A 19,944-nucleotide genomic window follows, 5' to 3' on the forward strand; every position below is an offset into this window, starting at 1 on the left:
CAAAACATCTCTAGTTCATTTAGGTTTGATGGCTTTCGAGCATAGACAGCTTTCTTTAACTCACACCACACTTTTTCAATTATATTCAGGTCTGGTGACTGAGACGGCCATTCCAGAATGTTGTATATGTTCCTCTGCATGAATTCCTTTGTCACTAATACCTGGACATTGGTCTCCAGAATCTGCTGATACTGAGTGGAATCAATGCATCTCTCAACTTTGACAAGATTCCCAGTCCCTGCACTGTCCACACAGCCCCACAGCATGATGGAACCACCACCATATTTTACTGTAGGTAGCAGGTGTTTTTCTTGGAATGCTGTGTTGTTTTTCCTCCATGCATAACATCTTTTGTTATGCCCAAATAATTTTAGTTTCATCAGTCCACAGCACCTTATTCAAAAATAAAGCTGGCTTGTCCAAATGTGCTTTAGCATATCTCCAGCAGCTCTGTTTGTGCTGTGGGCGAAGAAAAGGCTTCCTCTGCATCACTCTCACATACAGCATCTCTTTGTATAAAGTGCGCCGAATAGTTGAACAATGCACAGTGACTCCATCTGCAGCAAGATGATGTTGTAGGTCTTTGGTGCTGGTCTGTGGTTTGACTGACCGTTCTCACCATTCGTTGCTTCTGTTTATCCGAGATTTTGCATGGTCTGCCACTTCGAGCCTTAACTTGAACTGAGCCTGTGGTCTTCTATTTCCTCAATATGTTCCTAACTGTGGAAACAGACAGCTGAATTCTCTGAGACAGCTTTCTGTATTCTTCTCCTAAACCATGAGGGTGAACAATCTTTGTCTTCAGGTCATTTGAGAGTTGTTTTGAGACCCCCATGTTGCTACTCTTCAGAGAAAATTAAAAGAGGAGGAAAACTTACAATTGACCCCCTTAAATACTCTTTCTCATGATTAGATTCACCTGGGTATGTAGATCAGGTGTCACCGAGCTTACCAAGCCAATTTGAGTTCCAATAATTAGTTGTAAAGGTTTTGGATCAATAAAATGACAATGCACCTGCCTAATTTTATTTAAACAAATATTGCACACTTTCTGTAAATCCAATAAACTTAATTTCACTTCTCAAATATCACTGTGTGTGTCTCCTACATGATATATTTAACTGAAATTTTTTTTATCGTAACAACCAACAATTTATACAGGAAAATCATGACGATTAATAAGGTTGCCCAAACTTTCGCATCCCACTGTATATGGTCAATGAGATGCCAGTAATGCTAGCTTGTATGCAAATAAATTGTGAATGGTATGCAACTTGAAAGAACCAAACAAAATCAACAGGAAGTGTATTTGTTAGCCCATTTCCAGAACGTGTGCAATTTGCATGCAAGTCAGGATCTCACTGACTGTCTCTACTCCTAACGTGATTAGATGCTTTAGGTCGGTTTCAGACTAAGGATTGGCAGTAGCGGTGCGGCCCCCAGACTGCAACGCCAAAAACAGCCTTCGAGGTTAGTACGCGGAAATCCCTGTCTGGCAGCTGGCCAAACCGGAAGTGACGCTCACTTCCTGTGGCACCATCGGGTCCTAGTGTAAAAGGGCCCTGAAGCAAACACAGGTTCATCACAATTCTCTTCACTTACTGTTTGATACATCACACATAGGAATCTCAACAAGCAGTATTACTGCAAAAAGTAACATTCCATTCTTATGAAAATGTGATGTAGTTTTGTGTAATATAAATCATAACAATCCTAACCTAAGTACAAAAATGTTTATGTATTGCCAGTTGCATGGTTTCTCTCAGAAAGTGCTGTAAGATAGTCAATCTCAGCTGGTACTCTGGCATATTGCAGGGCTAATAGACTGCACTGCAGTCCTATGGCTGGATATTAATATTTATATATACATAGATTACCAAAACATATATTTAATCTGCTGCACAGCTACAGCCCTAGTTCAGCCAATAATAAATGTAAATGGAATGGTCAATTATAGATCACCGTCTATAGAAGATCTATATTTGCCTATTTGCTTCAGTTAACTAAGACATGGATCATCGGTTCTTTAGTAATAACATTTGCTTGTATTGAGTTCATTAAGAATTTGCATTTGCCTCTGTCAGCAGTAAAGTGTAAAATATTACCAAATTAGCTGTTATGGCCAGCTGATCATGTACCATCAAAGGATGCATGCTTTGACAGCTGTCAGAAGATTGCGTAGAACAAGTCTTGTGGCGTATTAGACAGATTGGAGAGGAGTTGCTTAAAAAAAAACAACATCTTTTCAAGACGTTTTTCTACATCTTTGAAAAGACTGCCATTCACAAGTCATCTTTTACTTTATTTTTATTTCCCTTGACTGCGATCTAATCACAAAATTGTCTTTCTGACTTTCAGAAAAGTCAGATAAATTAAAGCTTTAAATGAAATGCCTCCACTGACCATAATAATAAAAAAAGACTTTGCAGCTTCTTTTTTTCTTATACTGTTAATGAAGAGTTGCTGTTAAATGTGTCTTCCCTGCTGTTGGTCTTTACATGCTAAAGAAGTCAATATGGAAGTCAGTTTGGAATGTGATCAGCAGCAAGTAATTAGCAGTCCAAATAACAAACACATAACTTTCAAAACTCACTAGATCTGTAAAAGTCCAGCTTCATTGCAATTAAAAAGTTTTACATTAGTTTTATTATACTGTCTGATTACTGAAATACTCTTTCAGATCTGTTTAAACGCAGCAGGGTTAATTTATAAAGACAAAATGAAAGGAAGAAAAATTAGACAAGTAACAAAAAAAAAAACAAAAAAAATTGGCGAGGATTAAAGCGGACCTGAACTCAGAACTTCCTCTCTGCTCTATAAGTTACAGCATAATAACCTTTCAAGAAAGTATTTCTTTGTTACAGCTGATACGAATCCTGCAATAAATCTGCAGTGTTTCTACTTCCTGCTTTCATGGAAGCAGACATATCGTTAAAGAGAACCTGAGGTATTTTTTGGGAGGCAGATGGGACACAGAGGCGTGTTCTCTGCCTCATGACATGCCTCTTGTGTTCGACAATATTTGTCGCTATCTCGGAGGTAAACATGTGGGAGAGGGATTCCCTGTTCAAAATGCCTGAGGGGAACTTTAGCCTAAACAAACATACTGTCATTAAGTTACAATAGTTATGTTAATTAGAATAGATAGGTAATATAATCTTTTACCCACACTGTTTTAAAAGAACAGGCAAATGTTTGTGATTTTGTGGAGGCAGCCATCTTTTTTACGGGGGCAGCCATCTTTTTGGTTGAAAGGAGGTGACAGGGAGCATGAGGCACTGTTTCAACTGTCCTGTGTCCTGATCACCCCTCCCAGCTGCACGTGCTAGGCTTCAAATCTCAAATTCAACATTTAAAAAAAAACATTTGCGCCAAAGGAGAACAGCAACATCAGAAATCCCATCATGCTTTGCACAGCATCAGGGGAAAATGCCTGGGCAGTTTTTTTTTTGTGCAGCTAGAAATGAGGCTTGGGTAAGAAAAACAAAGGTCTGATGCTGTGAAACTGTTAAAGAAACACCAAGCCTTTTCAGTGCTGCTGAGTAGATTTTTAGTCTGGAGGTTCACTTTAACATCCTGTATTCACCAATTATCTCCTGCTGTGGGAGTCAGCTGAAGAGATCAAATTACAACTTGTGATTTGTCACAGATGAGGGGGAATTAGAAAGAATAAACTCTCTAAATACATACAGGGTGCATTTCTGTAACGAACTTAAACATTACCTCTGTGGTGGAAACCTGATGTCACCTTTCTGGCCAAGCCATCCCGGGTGTCGCTTCCCGACTCAGCTGGGACAGGGATCTCTGTTGCAGCAGCTTGGGTCCACACACCTGCGCATGGAGCAAAAGGACCTTTACATGGAGCTAAAGGACCTTTATGGGCAGAGGAGACAGATCAGCTGACTTTGTGGTCAGCTGACTTCCACCTGTCAATCTTCCTTGCAGGTTGGTTCAGCCCCTCGGGCGGGGCTGCTTGAATCTGCTGCCAGTATTTAAACCTGGAGTTGTTACTCTGTCTTTGTCTGTCGTCGTGAACACTTGTGTGTCAGCACTCAGACCATAGGCAGATCCCAAAGTGTGCTAGAACCGGCTGGAGCCGGGGGTCCACACTTAGCCAGATTTTGTTGATAGCTTAAAGTACTAATTGAATTGTATCTGTGTACTAGCATAGTTTCCAAAGGTGTTGACGGCCAAGGATCTCACACCTTAGCGTTAGGAATTGTACTGTATTATTTGTTATGACTTTCTGCCTGCCTGACCTTTCTTGTGAACTCTGATTCTGTACCTTGCTATTTCTGATATCCTGTTGCCAAACTCTGCTCGTTCCTGGACTCCTTCTGTATCTGCCTTCTGATTCTGTACCCTGCTTATTTGATACACCGTTGCCAAACCCTGCCTGTTTATTTGATTCCGTATTTGTCTCCTGAATCTGTACCTTATCTGTCCGTGTGTTTACGACCTGGCTTGCCCGACCGCGAGAACTGACCTTACTGTTAGAGGCAGTTCCCAGATCCGTTAGTGACACTACCTTTGGTGTCACTCACGCTCTGTCCTTCCTGTGCTCAGCCTGACTCCTCCCTCGGGGAAGTCTAGGCCTTCGGAAGGAATTAGTACTTGCGCAGTACTCCTTGCTGCCCTGTACCTGCTCTTGAGGTGCAGCCCTCAAAACATTACAGTTGCACCAAACACTCGTTACTCAGGTGTCCAGAGGTTAGCTTATATATCTGATTATCGGTGATACTGCAGATCACCAATCGGGTATATTCTGTATTCCCGGTGATACTGCAGTTCACCGGTAATCAGACCCTCTCTGTGTTACACCGATCGCTACAGAACGCCAGACCTGTTAGTGACACCCTCTCTCTGGTGTCACTCACGTTCTGTCCTTCCCTCTCCCTGTCTGACCCCTCCCCGTGGAGAGTCCAGACTACGGAAGGAACTTGTTGCTGAGACTGCAGTAAGGTCTCAATCACCTGCTCCACAGGTGACCATTAGAGCTGTGTTAATTGTAGCTCTGAGACTGCAGTAAGGTCTGAATCACCTGCTCCACAGGTGACCGTTAGAACCGTATTTATCTGTCTGTACCTTCCAGCCCCACTAGGGGGCCTTGTGTCTAGTCTGTTCTGTTGGTGTCCTGAGTGTTCCTTACCAACTCCTGTGGTAAGGTCCTGTAAAACCATTAGAGTTACGGTGGCACCAGACACACACCTACGCTCTGCTCTCGTTCTTGCTATACTGGTATTTTTGGTGGTTCCGCAGATCACCAATAATCAGTCATCTGAGTAGTGGCATTAATTGTCACAATTTCTCTGTTTTCCTTCTGTCCTGTGCAACAGTTTAGGTCCACTTTAAGAACTTGTTGGATAAATGAAATCTCTTGCAAAGGAATGTACCAGCTACTTTCACTGTGTTGCGTTGGACAATATAGCCACATGCTAACGTGATGCAATTGCATTGTAATGGTGCGTTCACACAGTGTGGTGCGACAGTATCCATTGGCATAATGAGATGCATGCAGTGTGTTCTGCAAAATGTGCATTGCAGTGAAGCTTATTTTTATGTACTGTATGTTTGACTCTGCATGAGTAGTGTGCAATGTGACTCTTCCCCTTGTAATCAGGCTATGCACTGCCGCGACCCAATGTGAACATAGCTGTAAAGGAAAAGTCTATTTTTGTAATAACATTGCCATAAGGCTAGGTTCACACATGAAGCACCTCTTTCCCTATCATTCCCTGTAATAGCAGGAACACAACGGATAGGGAAGTTTCACATACAGTGAAGCATACAGTAAATGAAAGTATTCTTCATGTTTTTCTGCTAACGTGCATTTTGCAATAATGCACTGTGTACACTGCATTATGATGCTGCACGCTGTTACACCGCAACACACCGTACTGTGAAAGTTGCATAGGTGGTGCATTGCCGTGCGGCCATTATGCCGCAACACACCACTGTGAATGTAGCCCTAATCTGTGTCTAGCACAAGACTTGTTTTCAATACTTGTGACTGTCTTTTTAACCCTCCTGCCAGTCTTTGTTCAAAACACAGTGGAAGGATTATGTTTTATATGCCCATAACAAGCAATGAGCAAACTAAAATTATGTTTGCCATTAATCTTTGCAATATAAATGACTGGAAACTGAAATTTTTCTGACTCCCAGTAGATACATCAGTAAAACATCACAAGTATATAGCTCTGCTGTGACGGCTTTCCCATTAGACATGTATATAATTTGAAAAACCCTTGTTTGAATATATATATATATATATATATATATATATATATATATATATATATAAAGATTCGGAGGATAGCGAATGTCCAAGAACAGCAGCAACTGAAGAAAACATGAAAATAATTAATCATTGTTGGGGAAGAGCGACAATTGCTTGTTAGAATGGTAGTCGAGGTGGTTGACATTTATAAAGACAATGTGCTCGATTCACAAAGCGGTGCTAACCCAGTTAGAGACTTTAGGTGTGATAACCATTGCACCACGCTGGTGAAAAGCCAGTTTAGGCATGATAAGTTTAGGCATGATAAGTTTAGGCGTGATAAGTTTAGATTAGTTTAGATCGCGCGCAAAGTCCAGCACGCAAAGCAGTGCCATTAAACTCTATGCGAAGTGCACCAGACTTTGCTAGCGCAAAACTTTTGATCAGCTGTGCACTGCGGTGCTAACCCAGTTGGTGCTATAGTTATCACGCCTAAACTTATCACACCTAAACTTATCACGCCTAAACTGAGTTTAGGCGTGATAAAGGTTTTTTTTTACCAGCGTGCTAACTGTTAGCACCGCATTGTGAATCAAGCCCAATGTTTGTCAATCAACCAACACATCCACTAAAGGCCTGTTCACACGCTTGACTGATGTCGCCCAATGGGGATCAGGATCCAATCCATCAGGCAAAATCGCTGGGCCGGGGCTGTACAGACGCGTTGTCAATGCGCTCTGTTTTAACGTGTGGAGGCGGAGGGCCAACGGAGCGGTGCAGAGGTGATGTCACATGGCAGGTGGGGCAGCGGTACGTTCAAAGCAATCAACTGTTGGACGGCTAAGTTGATCCACCTGGCAGATCGATGGCCGAATGGTAGTCGCTGGTTGGGAGCCACTGTACACACTCCAAATTAATGGAGAAAGAGGCCAGATTTGTTCATGAATGGTTGGATCCAACATCAGGAAAATTCTCTATCCCACAATTTAATCTCACTGAGGCACTATTTAGCTGAAAAAACTTTGTTAAGGTGCTCATTAAAGAGAACCCGAGGTGGGGTTCTGACAATGCTATCCGCATACAGAGGCTGGGTCTGACTATACTGCCCAGCTTCTGTTGCTATCCAGATCCCTCCAAACCCCCCCTGCGCTCTGCTATCCCCTATAAATCACAGCCGCGCGGTTGACACGCAGCGCCTGTTTACCTATGTACTGTGAGTCTCGCCGCTCCCCCCCCCCCCCCCTTCTGCATAGTTCCGGTCCGCGTCCCTTCCCTCCCCGCTGATTGGAGGGAAGGGACGCGGGTGGGGACCGAAGCTATGCAGGAGGCGGGGGGTGTGGTGAGACTGACACTACAGAGGTAAACACAACCCGCATAGCTCGGCTGTGATTTATGGGGGATAGCAGAGTGCAGGGGGGGGGGCTTAGGGGGGATCTGGATAGCAACAGAGGCTGGGCTGTATAGGCAGACCCAGCCTCTGTATGCAGATAGCATTGTCAGAACCCCACCTCGGGTTCTCTTTAACGGTACAACTTTTTCATCAGATGAGATCTTTTGATGCAATTTTTACAATCAATTTTTAATCGGAAGGTAATTATCGATTTGTTCCCATAAGCGGATCGATAAGGGCATTTTCTCTCTTACGATTCGATCATAAAATCTAACATTCGGATCGATTAAAAGTTCTGTTCCAGTTGACCATAGAATCGTTTCACATTCATTTCCACCACCCAATGCACAGTTTTCTGAACAATTTGATCTTACAAATCATGTTGAAAGATCGCATCTGATTAAGAAATTGTACAGTTAAAGGGCACCTTTATGCCTAGTACACACCATACAATTTTCTGTCAAGGGGGCCATACACTAGGCGACCAACCAACCGAACGACCATCCAATTAGATTATTATAATCGAATTGGATGAAAATTGGTGCTGCCAAGTGCATGTCCGAACGACAAAGCGACCAATTTCGGGACAGAAATTGGCCGCATTGTCGATCACACATGCTGGAAAATTTCGGGCCGAGGTTGGTTGGTCGGGTGCACGGCGGTACGGCGGCCGATTTGCGAACGTGCGACGAGACGACGAAACCCCAGCTGCAATGTATAAATGTATGCAGTGTGTAGTGCATTTATACATTACCTGTCCGGTGTCAGCCTCCATGCGGTTTCCGTCCATCTCGCCGGGTTCCGGCGGTGCTCTGACGTCACGAAGGCGCATAGCGGCTAACGTCAGACGCTATGCTCCGCTAGCGTGTATGTGGCTTACCCCACGAGATGATCGGATGGAGCCGGCGAGCTGCTTCAGGACAGGTAATGTATAAATGCACTACATAATTTACATATATTTTATACATTTTGGGGGCAGTGGCGGGGCGGACAGCGGCGGCTCAGCGGATTCCCGGATGATTTCATGCTGAAATCGGACGGGAATCGGCCTGTAGTGTATGGGCAGATTCGATTAGAGACATATTTATCTCTAATCAGATTCTATTAGAGATAAATTTGTCTCTTGGCCGAATCTGCCCATATTTGTTCTAGTGTATTTCACCATACAATTTTCTGTTAGATTTTTCTGTAGAGACTGGTCATTATCTCTGGTGCAATGTCTTCTGGTTATCTCCTGCTGAGTAGAACAATGCTTAATTGCTAGGCAGATAGATGGTTAGATTGATAATTTTCCACATGTTGAAAATTATCTATCTGGCAGGTAAATCTTACAGAAAATCTAACAGAAAATTGTATGGTGTGTATCCGGCATACGTTTTATGGATGTGTGAGGACATTCACAAATAGAAGACTAAACATATAGACCACATTTATTGAACCATGTTTACAAATATTCGTAGACATGCTTCGGACAGTTATGGAAAGAAAATGTGATACACTTCCAGAAAGGCTCTCTCCAGTCTCTGATCATGCGCATCTTTCTTTAGTAGATCTTTGCTTCAGCAGAAGGATCACTATTAGGGCTGGTGCACAACAGAGCGGCCCTGGAGCGGGGCTGGTGCACACCAGAAAAAGTTTGTTTTTTCCACAAACACAAACTTGGGGGCTGCAGCATTTTTTAGATTACTGAGGCGTTTCTGCTTTAATGTTAAAGTATAGGAAAGTGGAAAACCACCCTGAAAAACGCTAGATCAGAGGGGATTTCCGGGCATTTTTATTACAGAAGATGTTCAGTAACAGCTTTATTGTAACAATATATGAAATCTGCTACACAAAAACACTCCAAAAACACTAGGCATGTTTAGAAAACCTTTCTAAACATGCCTAGAATCGCTCTGAAATCTGCTTCAAAAACCTCTAGCGTTTTGCGTATCTGCTAGAGGTTTTTGGTGTGCACTGGCCCTTACAGTGGTGATGATGATCCTGAAATTCTTTCATCTAAGAGTTTAAGCTGCAGTGGGGACTCAGGGCAAAGGTAACCTGGGCCCCCCTACTCTACCCCCTTGCAGCCCCCAGGGACGCAATGATACTCAACCCAACAAGTGTAAAGGGGCCCTCAATCTTCTGCTACAGGATTGTCAGATGGATGGGGGAGTGGCTGTAACTGTTGCAGTTTGTACCTCTTTACAGGAAAGTGGATCAGAATTCAGCACCTCTTGTAAGCCTCTATATACTCCCTTACAAACTCAAAACTGCAAAGAGGGTGGTAAGGCTCCCTAGAATGCAGCCTTACCATTAGTGGGCCCTGTGTCAAGATTCTGACCAGGTAAATAGTAGCACTGTTAGAGTCTATCAGTATAAATTACTGAATGCACTTGCAGGTACAGCCTGAGGCCACTATCAGTGTAGTTAGCTATGCTGAAGGCTAAGTGCCCATTCACACCTGTAAATACAAATTGCTTAGCTTATTACTTTTTTCCAGTGATTGCGTTTTACGGTTCTCATTCTAGTGAATGAGAATTGCGTTGCACCCCCAGCAAATTGTTGCACACGTTGCTTTTGGGAATGGTGATAATCGCAAACGCGCGGCAATTGTAGCAGTGAGAGTAATCCCATTGGATTACTTGTGCAGCAGCGCTTTGCTTATTAGCAAAGCGCGAATCGTGGGTGCAAAGCGCCAGACTATGAATGGGCCCTAAAGCCATATTAGCAGTGTAGCAAAATCCAGAAGAAACCCATGAGTAGTTCTCTATGATATTTATGTAGCTAAGCTGAAGTATAGCACAGGTCAGGGAGAGAGTAGAAGAAAGTACAGGAAGAAGGGAAAAAGTGCAACGCTAAGGACAAATCTCATTTAGCAATATAGATAATATCTGGCATTTGAGCTGTTACCAATTTCCACTATATTGAATTCATTACTTGAAGTTTCAATCATAGTCATTGAGCAGCAAGCTCCGTTTTCCCTGAAATATGCTGCTCTGTCTCCTTGATAGAGATAAGCATCTTGTGGAGACAACAGTTGCCAACAATGTTCATTACTTTGACAAGCTTGGATTGAGATTCTGTTGGGTAATTCACATATGGCACAATCTGTACCATTAAAAAATATCCTTGTCAGGAGGAAAGACTCATCCTGCGCTGCAATATTTGTTTTAACGTCTTTTTTTTTCCTTTTAAGTTTACTGTTTACAAGTATGTGAGTCTATTCACCCTAGAATAAAATTTAAAGAGTAACTCCAGCCTTCTAGATCCCCTTACACATTACTAACTCTTTTCTGGTAACATTTATTACAAATTATGTTTTTATTATGTATATTACATCATCACTCTGTCTCTACTGCACTATCCTAGCAGTAGGGAGGGGCTAATTCAGTTTCCTGCACCAGCATGTGCAGTTACAGTATGCTATGTGTACACCTAGGGAATGGCTTTGCCCCCAACCTTGTAGTGCTTTGCCTGCTTTATACAGAAATGCGTGTTTATGAATCCAGTTGTGTGCCTGAGCTGTTACTAAGCTTGCCTATCTCCTGCACCAGTTTCTTGGGACTCTACTTCCTACAATCCCTAGGGGGAGACTGTAAGCCGCTAATAAGCTGCTGACAACACTGAATCCAGTATTCCGCAGACCATTGGGTGGCAATGGAAGGATTAGAATCACAATTAGTGACTCCCATTTTCATACCAACAAAGAAAGTATGGCTAGAGTAAAATGCAAGAGGTAGCAGATGAGTAAATGCACGATACCTTAATTTAATTTTGCACATACATGTTTTTTTTTTTGTTTTTTTTTGCAGAGTTCTTCTCTGCTGTTCGACACATATGGCCCGATTCGATTTCAAGAGAAAAATCACTTCATCTGAGTAAACTATCACTCTGTATTGCATTCTCTTTACTGGTTGAACCAGTTGCTAACCTACCACAATGCCTGGTGCATTCATATTATAAGCTTGGGCGGTAGAATGCAGCTATTGGTGGTACATCAATAAGGGATGTAGAAATTGCGACACAATAGGGTCCTGTAACGGCAGGGTGCTTGTTAGCGGCTGGAACCGGGCAGGGTGCTTGTTAGCAGCCGGAACCAGCAGGGTGCTTGTTAGCGGCTGGAACCGGGCAGGGTGCTTGTTAGCGGCCGGAACCGGGCAGGGTACTTGTTAGCGGCCGGAACCGGGCAGGGTACTTGTTAGCGGCCGGAACCAGGCAGGGTACTTGTTAGCGGCCGGAACCGGGCAGGGTACTTGTTAGCGGCCGGAACCGGGCAGGGTACTTGTTAGCGGCCGGAACCGGGCAGGGTACTTGTTAGCGGCCGGAACCGGGCAGGGTGCTTGTTAGCGGCCTGAACCGGGCAGGGTGCTTGTTAGCGGCCTGAACCGGGCAGGGTGCTTGTTAGCGGCCGGAACCGGGCAGGGTGCTTGTTAGTGGCCGGAACCGGGCAGGGTGCTTGTTAGCAGCCGGAACCGGGCAGGGTGCTTGTTAGCACCCAGTACCAGCACTGTACAAGCGGCTTCCCCATGGAGTGAGATTTTAGCGCTGCCACGCTCAAACTCAACATGTTGCGTTCCTTTCCTCCACCACCCAGTAACACCACCGCGTGTCAACGCTTGACACATGCGGTGTTACAACCGCTGCAATTCGGCTGCATTTAAAGGATACCAGAGCCCAAATGAAGATGAGAAACAGGGGAGAGGGCATGTATGGTGAGCTGTCCTAATGCTCACTGCTCCCCCCATTCTCCTTTCTGCCAGATCTGCTACCTCTAATTGCCCTATGGCACTGTCTTCTGGTCAGTGATGATCTCTGGATCAAATTTGGATGAAATCCAAATGAGTTTCATTCGGATTTCATACTCCCAATTAGTGCAGCTGAGCGGGTGTGTGTGGGGGAGGTTAAACTTACCCAGCAGCCTTCTTCTTTAACCTGTCCCACGCCGCGTCACGTGACTACAAACCCTTCCACCTTCTGGACTACTTCCAGTCGGTCATCACTGTCATGCGCATAGTGCTCCTGGCAGTAGATGCATAATGTACTACAGGTGCAGCTGGGCCAGCACAGGAGCAGTGATGCTAGACCAGGCCGACCAGAAGATGGTGCCGGAGGGCAATTACAGGTAGCGGAGGGGTCAGAAAGAAGAATGGGGGAAGCGGTGAGCATCAGGACAGCTCACCATACATGCCTGCACCCCCCCACCTTCCCGTTTCTCATCTTTATTTGGGCTCTGGCATCCTTTAAATTGCACCCGAATTACACTGGCGGGCAGTAAACGGGAAGCTGGACTGCAAAGTAAACGCGCAGATCAGCCGACCATCTGAAAGGGACCTTGCCTTGAAATGTGTCTGTCTATTATCTGATAAATTCTTATATTTGTTACAAATAAGAAAATCTGGAACAATCTTATCATATATGAAGTTCACGCAAATGTAGTAAAGGGTAGTGTACAACAAATGTGCTGCCTGAAAATGCATTAATGTGATTTTGGTGTGGCTGTAGTCTCATCATTAGCTTTTAAAAGTAATTAATTTGGCATCGATGCATAACAGAGCATAAATCTCCAAAACACTTGGCAGGCTGTAAACTACAACTGAAAACGTCCAAGCAAACGAAAAATCCCTGTTCCAGGTGAAAAACATTTCCTTCAGCTTTTCTGATTCCGGTGTTTTGAAAAACGCTCGGGCAATGTAATCCTATGGGCTATTTCACACCATAGAGATTCGTTTTTAGTAAAAGCGCTGCATGTAGAATTTTTGCAGCGATAGTGACTCTGTGAGGGCCCATCCACACCGGGAATAGCAAAACACTAGTGAAACCCCTTTTTGCAGATGCAATTTACAATCGCGATTTTGGCGTGATCGCGTTTCACGATTCTTTAGCATTGAACCGCGAAAAAGTACTGCGTTTTCAATTTCCACAAATTGCTGGCGATTGCTGCAGTGAGATCACTGCCATGTAGTATACATTACACTAGCGCTCTTACAAACGCTAGTGATCGCCAGCGTTTCAAAGCATTGTGGAAATCGTTGAAAACCTCTCCAGTGTGAATGGGCCCTAACATGTATAGAAAATCAAAATTGCTATTTGCATCTTGGTGTGAAGGAGCCCTAAAATTAGAATCCCCCCTTTTCAGCTGTGTCGTTCAGACGGTGCAACTGGTGAGCGGAGCAGCCGATTGTCCCGCTGCAGAGAAGCCCCATCACACATGGCTTTCCGGTGCAATAAAGCAGGGGACAGGCTGAATGCGAGCTGCAGTTCCCTCGGACTGCCGGTGAGGATTTCTCATCCAAACCTCGATCACGTAGGATTGCGTAGAGAGCAGAGAGAGGGGAGACACAGGAAAGCTGCAATCCTACTAGCAGTGCAGCCCCCCTGCTCTGTCTCCCGTGTGAATGGGGATGCGGTCCCCGGGCTCCCTCCCTCCTCGCTGGATAATTGCTGCACCTGCCGTCACCGCCAGTGGCTTCAGCGCATCCCACCCCGTCTCCCCGCTGGAGCGCAGGAATGCCGCGCAGGGCGCTATCCCCGGGGCGCCTGTGTGAATGAGATGCCTGAGGCGGATGCGTGGAGCAGACACAGGCAGGGGGCTCTACCTCGCCCTCTGTAAGTTGTGTCAGTGCTACCTGGGACCTCCCACCTCTCCCCAGTGCTGCCTCTCCCTCCCCGCCTGCCAGTTCATGTGTGCTGCTACCACACGCGCGGGCATGGATTTCTGGTGGCATGTCAGTGGCTTGCATGTGACCCGGGCGCAGGAATGTGTCACCCCCCTGGGACTGTCACCTTCCAGCAGGCACATATAAGAGGGTTGCGCCGCGCCTGGCCCCGGGATGTATAGTGATCCCTGGCAGGGCACCGGGAATGCACCGTGACCTTCTTCTGTGGGATCTTCCAGGATGAAGCCGCAGGATTGTTGCTGAGCCTCTCTAGTGACCTGTTGGCGGTTTTCTTACAGCAGCAGGACAGGAGTAATGGGGACCTCCTGATGTGACAGCTCCATTATCTCTCCTCTCTTGGTCGGGATCGCGGAGTTTCCAGGATGGAGAGAAGTGTTGGGATGAACACCTGCAGCGGATCTCTGGCTGCGATCACACAGCACTGCTAGACTGCTTATACACAAAGGATCGCACAGATCTCTTTATTCACAGAAGTTTGAAGGGGGACCCCCCCTCACCCCCATTTGTCTTTCCCTGTCTTCGGATATCCCGCGGGCTCGGTTGCTAAATTCTTCCAGCAGCAGATCTGGGAGGTGCCTGCAGGAGCCATGGCTGCGGCTATAGCCAGCTCCCTGATCCGACAGAAGAGGCAGGCGAGGGAGTCCAACAGCGAGCGGGTGTGCACGTCCAAGCGGCGCACCAGCCCCAGCAAGGACGGGCGCTCTCTGTGCGAGAGGCATGTGCTGGGGGTGTTCAGTAAAGTCAGGTTCTGCAGCGGCAGGAAGAGGCCAGTCAGGAGAAAACCAGGTCAGTGCATCACAGGCACCCCAACAATCGCCCATCCATCATCATCTGCAGCCAACTGGCCACCAGCACAACTTCCCTGGGCTCCATCGATCGATCTGTGCATCCAGCAGTCAGGAGCTGTGTGCTAGCAATGATTGCTGTGCCCTGTGCAATTACTCTTCTGCTTGTGTATACCTATATACATTGTGTGTGTACATACCTATAGTCACTGATTTTGTATCTTATCCTGGAATAATACACCATGAGTCTTTTTCGGCAGATAGATGGCTCGATAGATAATTCCTGACAGGTCAGAACTGATTTAGATCAGTTTTCCGAACGATTTTTTTCATAGCAGTAAACGAAAATCATTCAGAAAAATGATTGGAAGATCGAATAGAAAAACAATCGGCCAGTAAATCTGCTGAAAATACACATCGTATATAGGCTCCTTTTCCACTTGGTAGTGCAATCACACGCTGTGATACTATCGCGCAACCTTCAAATTGCACTCTATGATTGCACAGCGAACCATTGGGAACGGAGCGCAATCACACCAAAAATTGTGCATGCCGACCATTGCGTTTTTGGAAAAATAAAAAGCGGTAATGGAAAAGGTGCTCCACGGTTCACATGTGAATTGCGTGTCATTGCGATCTGTAAAACATAAGCAATCCTTTTTTTTTTTTTTGAACGGTTAACAGCTAGTGGAAAAAGACACACTTACATCATGATTTTTCTATGTGGTGGATAAAATACGTAAATTTTAGCCTTTTTTTTTTCAACCAGTATACACCATTCAATTGATGACAGAGATACACATGCCATTTCATCTGTACAGTGTCTGCATTTGCAAAGTTTAGTAGACTACAGTACTTCAAAAATCACTATTCATCAAATTGAATGCTAAAACCAATTCAGTGGCTATATACAGTATGTATCGCTGTGTATGTGTGTGTGTGTGTACAGGCCACCCACCACTGCTTCAATCGACCATTTTTACTGATACAACAGAACTATAAAACAGAAACAATGTCACACATTTGTCCAAATGAAAGCTTGTGTGGGCAGCTTTGGATAGAAAAGGCACCTTACTGGAAAATAAGAGACAACAGTTTTCTGTTGTACAATATTTCAAATATCCAACCCATTTTTCCACACGTAAGCAAAATCCGTGTGTTTTTTTGGCTCAATTTGTAGCTGATTATTGCTCAATTGTTTCTGATTATTTTGTATATGTAGCAATTTGCTTATTAGTGTGTACACACATTCAATTTTGATTGGCCAGTTTTACCACTTTCATGTAATATTAGGGCCAACAGACTTTGAATACTATGGACAGATTGTGTAGGTAAGTTCTCAAGTTCTATATTGAAGTGGCACAATTGGTGAATCAAAATTGGATGTGTGTACGCACCCTTATTTGTGTTTTAATACTTGCTATAAACTGGGAATTGTACTTAATTAATGTAGAAAATGAAGGACTATAAAATGAAATACACTTGATTATCTGTACCTTAAAATTCCAAAGACTAAAAAATGATTCATCCAGGGGATAGCCATGTACAAATATATGACAAAAATGCAAATACAGTTTTTCCACTAAGAAATAGTAGTCACATGGTAAATCTTACCAATACTTCCTGTGATAAGGGAAAGGATGGTGTATAAGGTAATAGGGAAGTAGGTCTCATTTAAAGGACAACTGTAAGGAAGGTGATATGGAGGCTGCCATTATTTCATTTTAATCAATGCCAATTGCCTGGCAGTCCTTGTGGTGTCTTTGGCTGCAGTAGTGTCTGAATAAAGCATGCGTATAATCTTGTTAGTTTTGACAATGTCAGAAACGTGATCAGCTGCATGCTTGTTCAGGGTCTATGACTAAAAGTAATAGGCAGAGGATCAGCAGGACAGCCAGGCAACTGGTATTGTTTAAAAGGAAATAAATATGGCAGCCTCCATATACCTCTCGTTACAGTTGTCCTATAAACCTACCCTGGGGAAAGTTGTGAAACAGACCACTTCTGTGGTAGCTGGGAATGCCTGGCCTGGGACACAAAAAAGGTATGCTGTTGGGGTCATGTAACTTATGACTGCTGTGAGGAAACCTTGCCAACTACTGTAGCTCTGACTAGAGTCATATAAGCAGCAAAGTGGCCACTGGAAATATTGGAGGATAAAGGTTGCCACTAACAGTCCAACTTCTAGTGGAAAATCGTTCGATCGATCCAAAAATCTGATTGGACAAAAAATCGTGCACTACACCATCAACTAACCAATCAGTGCTTCCTACTTATCACAACCAACAAGAAAATCCAAATTTTGGTTCGACGAAAATTCAATCGGACGATTGTTTTTATAATCATTTGTTTGTGCCCATCAACTGAGATTTACAACCAATCCGATCAGAATTTCTGATCACTCGAACGATTTTTCGCTAGAAATTGGACTGTTAGTGGCTACCTTAAGAGATAATTTGTTGGCTACGTTCACTGTGGATTGCGTAGTGTTGTATCAGACAATATAATCGCATTGACAACTATTTCCTTCCATTGTGATCCTGCTTTTGCGGGTAATGCAATGCCTCACTGTGAATTTAGCCTTAATCTCAGAAAGTATAAGTTGATTGGTTAGTCATTTCAACAAATGACATAAGATTGATTATGCACCTATAAATATCTGGACATGATTGTTGATATTAAAATAAGATTTTTAACTACAATATGTAGTAATTATACTCTTCATAGTGCAAAGTTTTCTGTATTTTGTTAAATAAACTGACTGGTTTCCTTTAAGATGAGAGCTATAGATAAATGTGTTAAGTGGCAGAAAGTTATTAGTATGTGGTAAGCATACTCTAAGGGCCCTTTCACACTTAATGTGGTCCGTTTGCGTTGTGTTGCGCAATAATGCCACATTGCAGAAGTAGTGAAAGTCTTATGGGGCTATGACATTAAAGTGTACTTAAATCCAAGTAAAAAAAAAAAGTATCACTTACCTGGGGCTTCTACCAGCCCACTCCAGACGTCCTGTGCCCCCGCCGCCCTTAAACGATCCTGCAGCCCCGCACCAGGGCTTCGTCTCAGTTTCCACTGACTGGCCAGTTGATGGCCACTACGTCTACGTGGTCCTGGCCGCGTGCGTTGTGCGCAGGCGCCATACGAGATTTCCGAGTACTGCACCTGCGCAGGACGCTCCCGGCGATGTAAGGACGTGCACAGTCAGGGGTCGTGCAGGCTCAGTGGCCATCGACTCGCTAGTCCATGGAAACCGAAAGTAAGCCGCGGCTTGAGACCGGAGGATCGTTCGAGGATGGCATGGGTACAGGATGTCTAGAGAGGGCTGGTAGAAGCCCCAGGTAACTGAAACTTTTTACCTTGGTTTGGATTTCCTTTAAACATGGTGTGCCAAGTCCTGCCGTGACGCCACAGTATTAATTGCGCGTCCTGTGCGGAGGAAAACATATTTTTATTGGAAAGTATGCATCACAGTATAGTCACACCGTAGTGGTAATGCGCGGTGCGGCCTTTCGGGACTGTTACTGTGCAATTGTATAAGAATTGCACAGTGATAGAACGCATCAAGTGTGAAAGGGGCCTCAGTACTGCAGCCTTTCGTTTTTTTGGTGAAGGAAATAACATAACTGTACTTACACAGAAAGCTACAGTTATTTGCTTACACCTCAACATGCATGGAAAACTAAAAAGATGGAGGTCATGAAAGTAATCCGTTAGCTTTTCTGTTTGTTGGACTTATCAAGATTTTTATTTCCACTGTTAAGCCTCATACACACTAGATGGATCTCTGTCTAGGCAGCTGTTCTGGACCGTCTTGGACAAGAGTCTGGCATGTGTACAGGTGTTCTTCAAGATTACTAAAAGATCTGGCACCTGGGATTTTTAAAGCGACCTAAACATCTTTTTTTCTTCAGTTTGTCCTGTTTTTTTAAAAGCTGTTGGAGCTGCCATTTTCCCCCTCCCCTTCCCTCTTCCCTTATGTATCCGGGGAAGGTGTGAAGGTAATCAAGTGTGACTGTAAACTGTTAAGTATGGTGCCCTTTCTCCCCACCTTCCCACCCCCTGCTGATAATAGCTTTTGTTTGCTCATTGCTACTGCTAATTACAGCAGACCTTATCTACCTGCTTTTTCTGTGGACAGCAGGCCACAGAAGTAGGGCAATAAACGCCTTTAACAAACATTTAAATGCAAAAAAGAAATGGTAGAATGGAGTTTTTTGTAATGATCCACATTGTAAGCATGCATTTTTAATGTGCTGTTGAGACGCCCTGGGGACTAAACAGGCTGCTCAGTTAACTTTAAGTGACACCAGTGGCGGAGTGCCCTGTTCCAGTGCTTGCCTTGCCTGAGGCATGGGACCCACTTGAGCAATTTCAGCATTGTCTCTGTATCGCCGGCAATTCAAAAAAGCGCTTTGCTGATGAAAGGCGGTGGTGATGAACGCAAGCCCACATACATGATTTGATCAAATTGAAATCCTGTGTCCTGCAGCATTTTTGGAGCGATTGTGCTCCAAACAAGATTGAAGCCCGATGAAGGCTATACACCCGAAAGCTTGCTGAGACTGAAGTCTCTTAAAAATCCTCTTTTTATTACAGAATCATGTTTAACATGTTAGCCCTACCTAAACCGCTGCATCCCTGCAGCTGTAATCTAACTAAATCCCGCCCAAACTCCCGGGGGGGGGGGGCAATCTGGGCAGCGCTTCCGTAAGAGGCAGAGCTATGAGCCGCAGCTCTGCCTCTCAGCGCGTCTATCAGCCTGGATCGCCGCCTCTCCCCCGCCCCTCTCAGTCTTTCTTTACTGAGAGGGGCGGGGGAGAGGCGGAGATCCGCTGCTGATAGACGCGAATGGAGGCAGAGCTGCGGCTGAAAGCTCTGCCTCCAACAGCA

The 19,944-nt window shown here is 44.5% G+C and overlaps 1 protein-coding gene across 5 annotated transcripts in view; it reads left to right on the forward strand.

Annotated features, from left to right (window-relative positions):
- The window catches only part of FGF12 (fibroblast growth factor 12), a 606,762-nt gene that overhangs the window by 381,772 nt on the left and 205,046 nt on the right, over positions 1–19,944 (forward strand). Inside the window, exon 1 of one of the 5 annotated variants that reach the window (XM_068281181.1) lies at positions 13,951–15,055. The exons of the other annotated variants lie outside the window; for them this stretch is intronic. Within the exon in view, the coding sequence (XP_068137282.1) occupies positions 14,857–15,055 (199 nt within the window). The 5' untranslated portion in view covers positions 13,951–14,856. Of the gene's footprint in view, positions 1–13,950; positions 15,056–19,944 lie in introns of those variants that run through there. 5 annotated transcript variants of the gene reach the window in all.

The sequence above is a fragment of the Hyperolius riggenbachi genome, chromosome 4 (assembly GCF_040937935.1).
Source record: "Hyperolius riggenbachi isolate aHypRig1 chromosome 4, aHypRig1.pri, whole genome shotgun sequence".
Lineage (NCBI taxonomy): Eukaryota > Metazoa > Chordata > Amphibia > Anura > Hyperoliidae > Hyperolius > Hyperolius riggenbachi.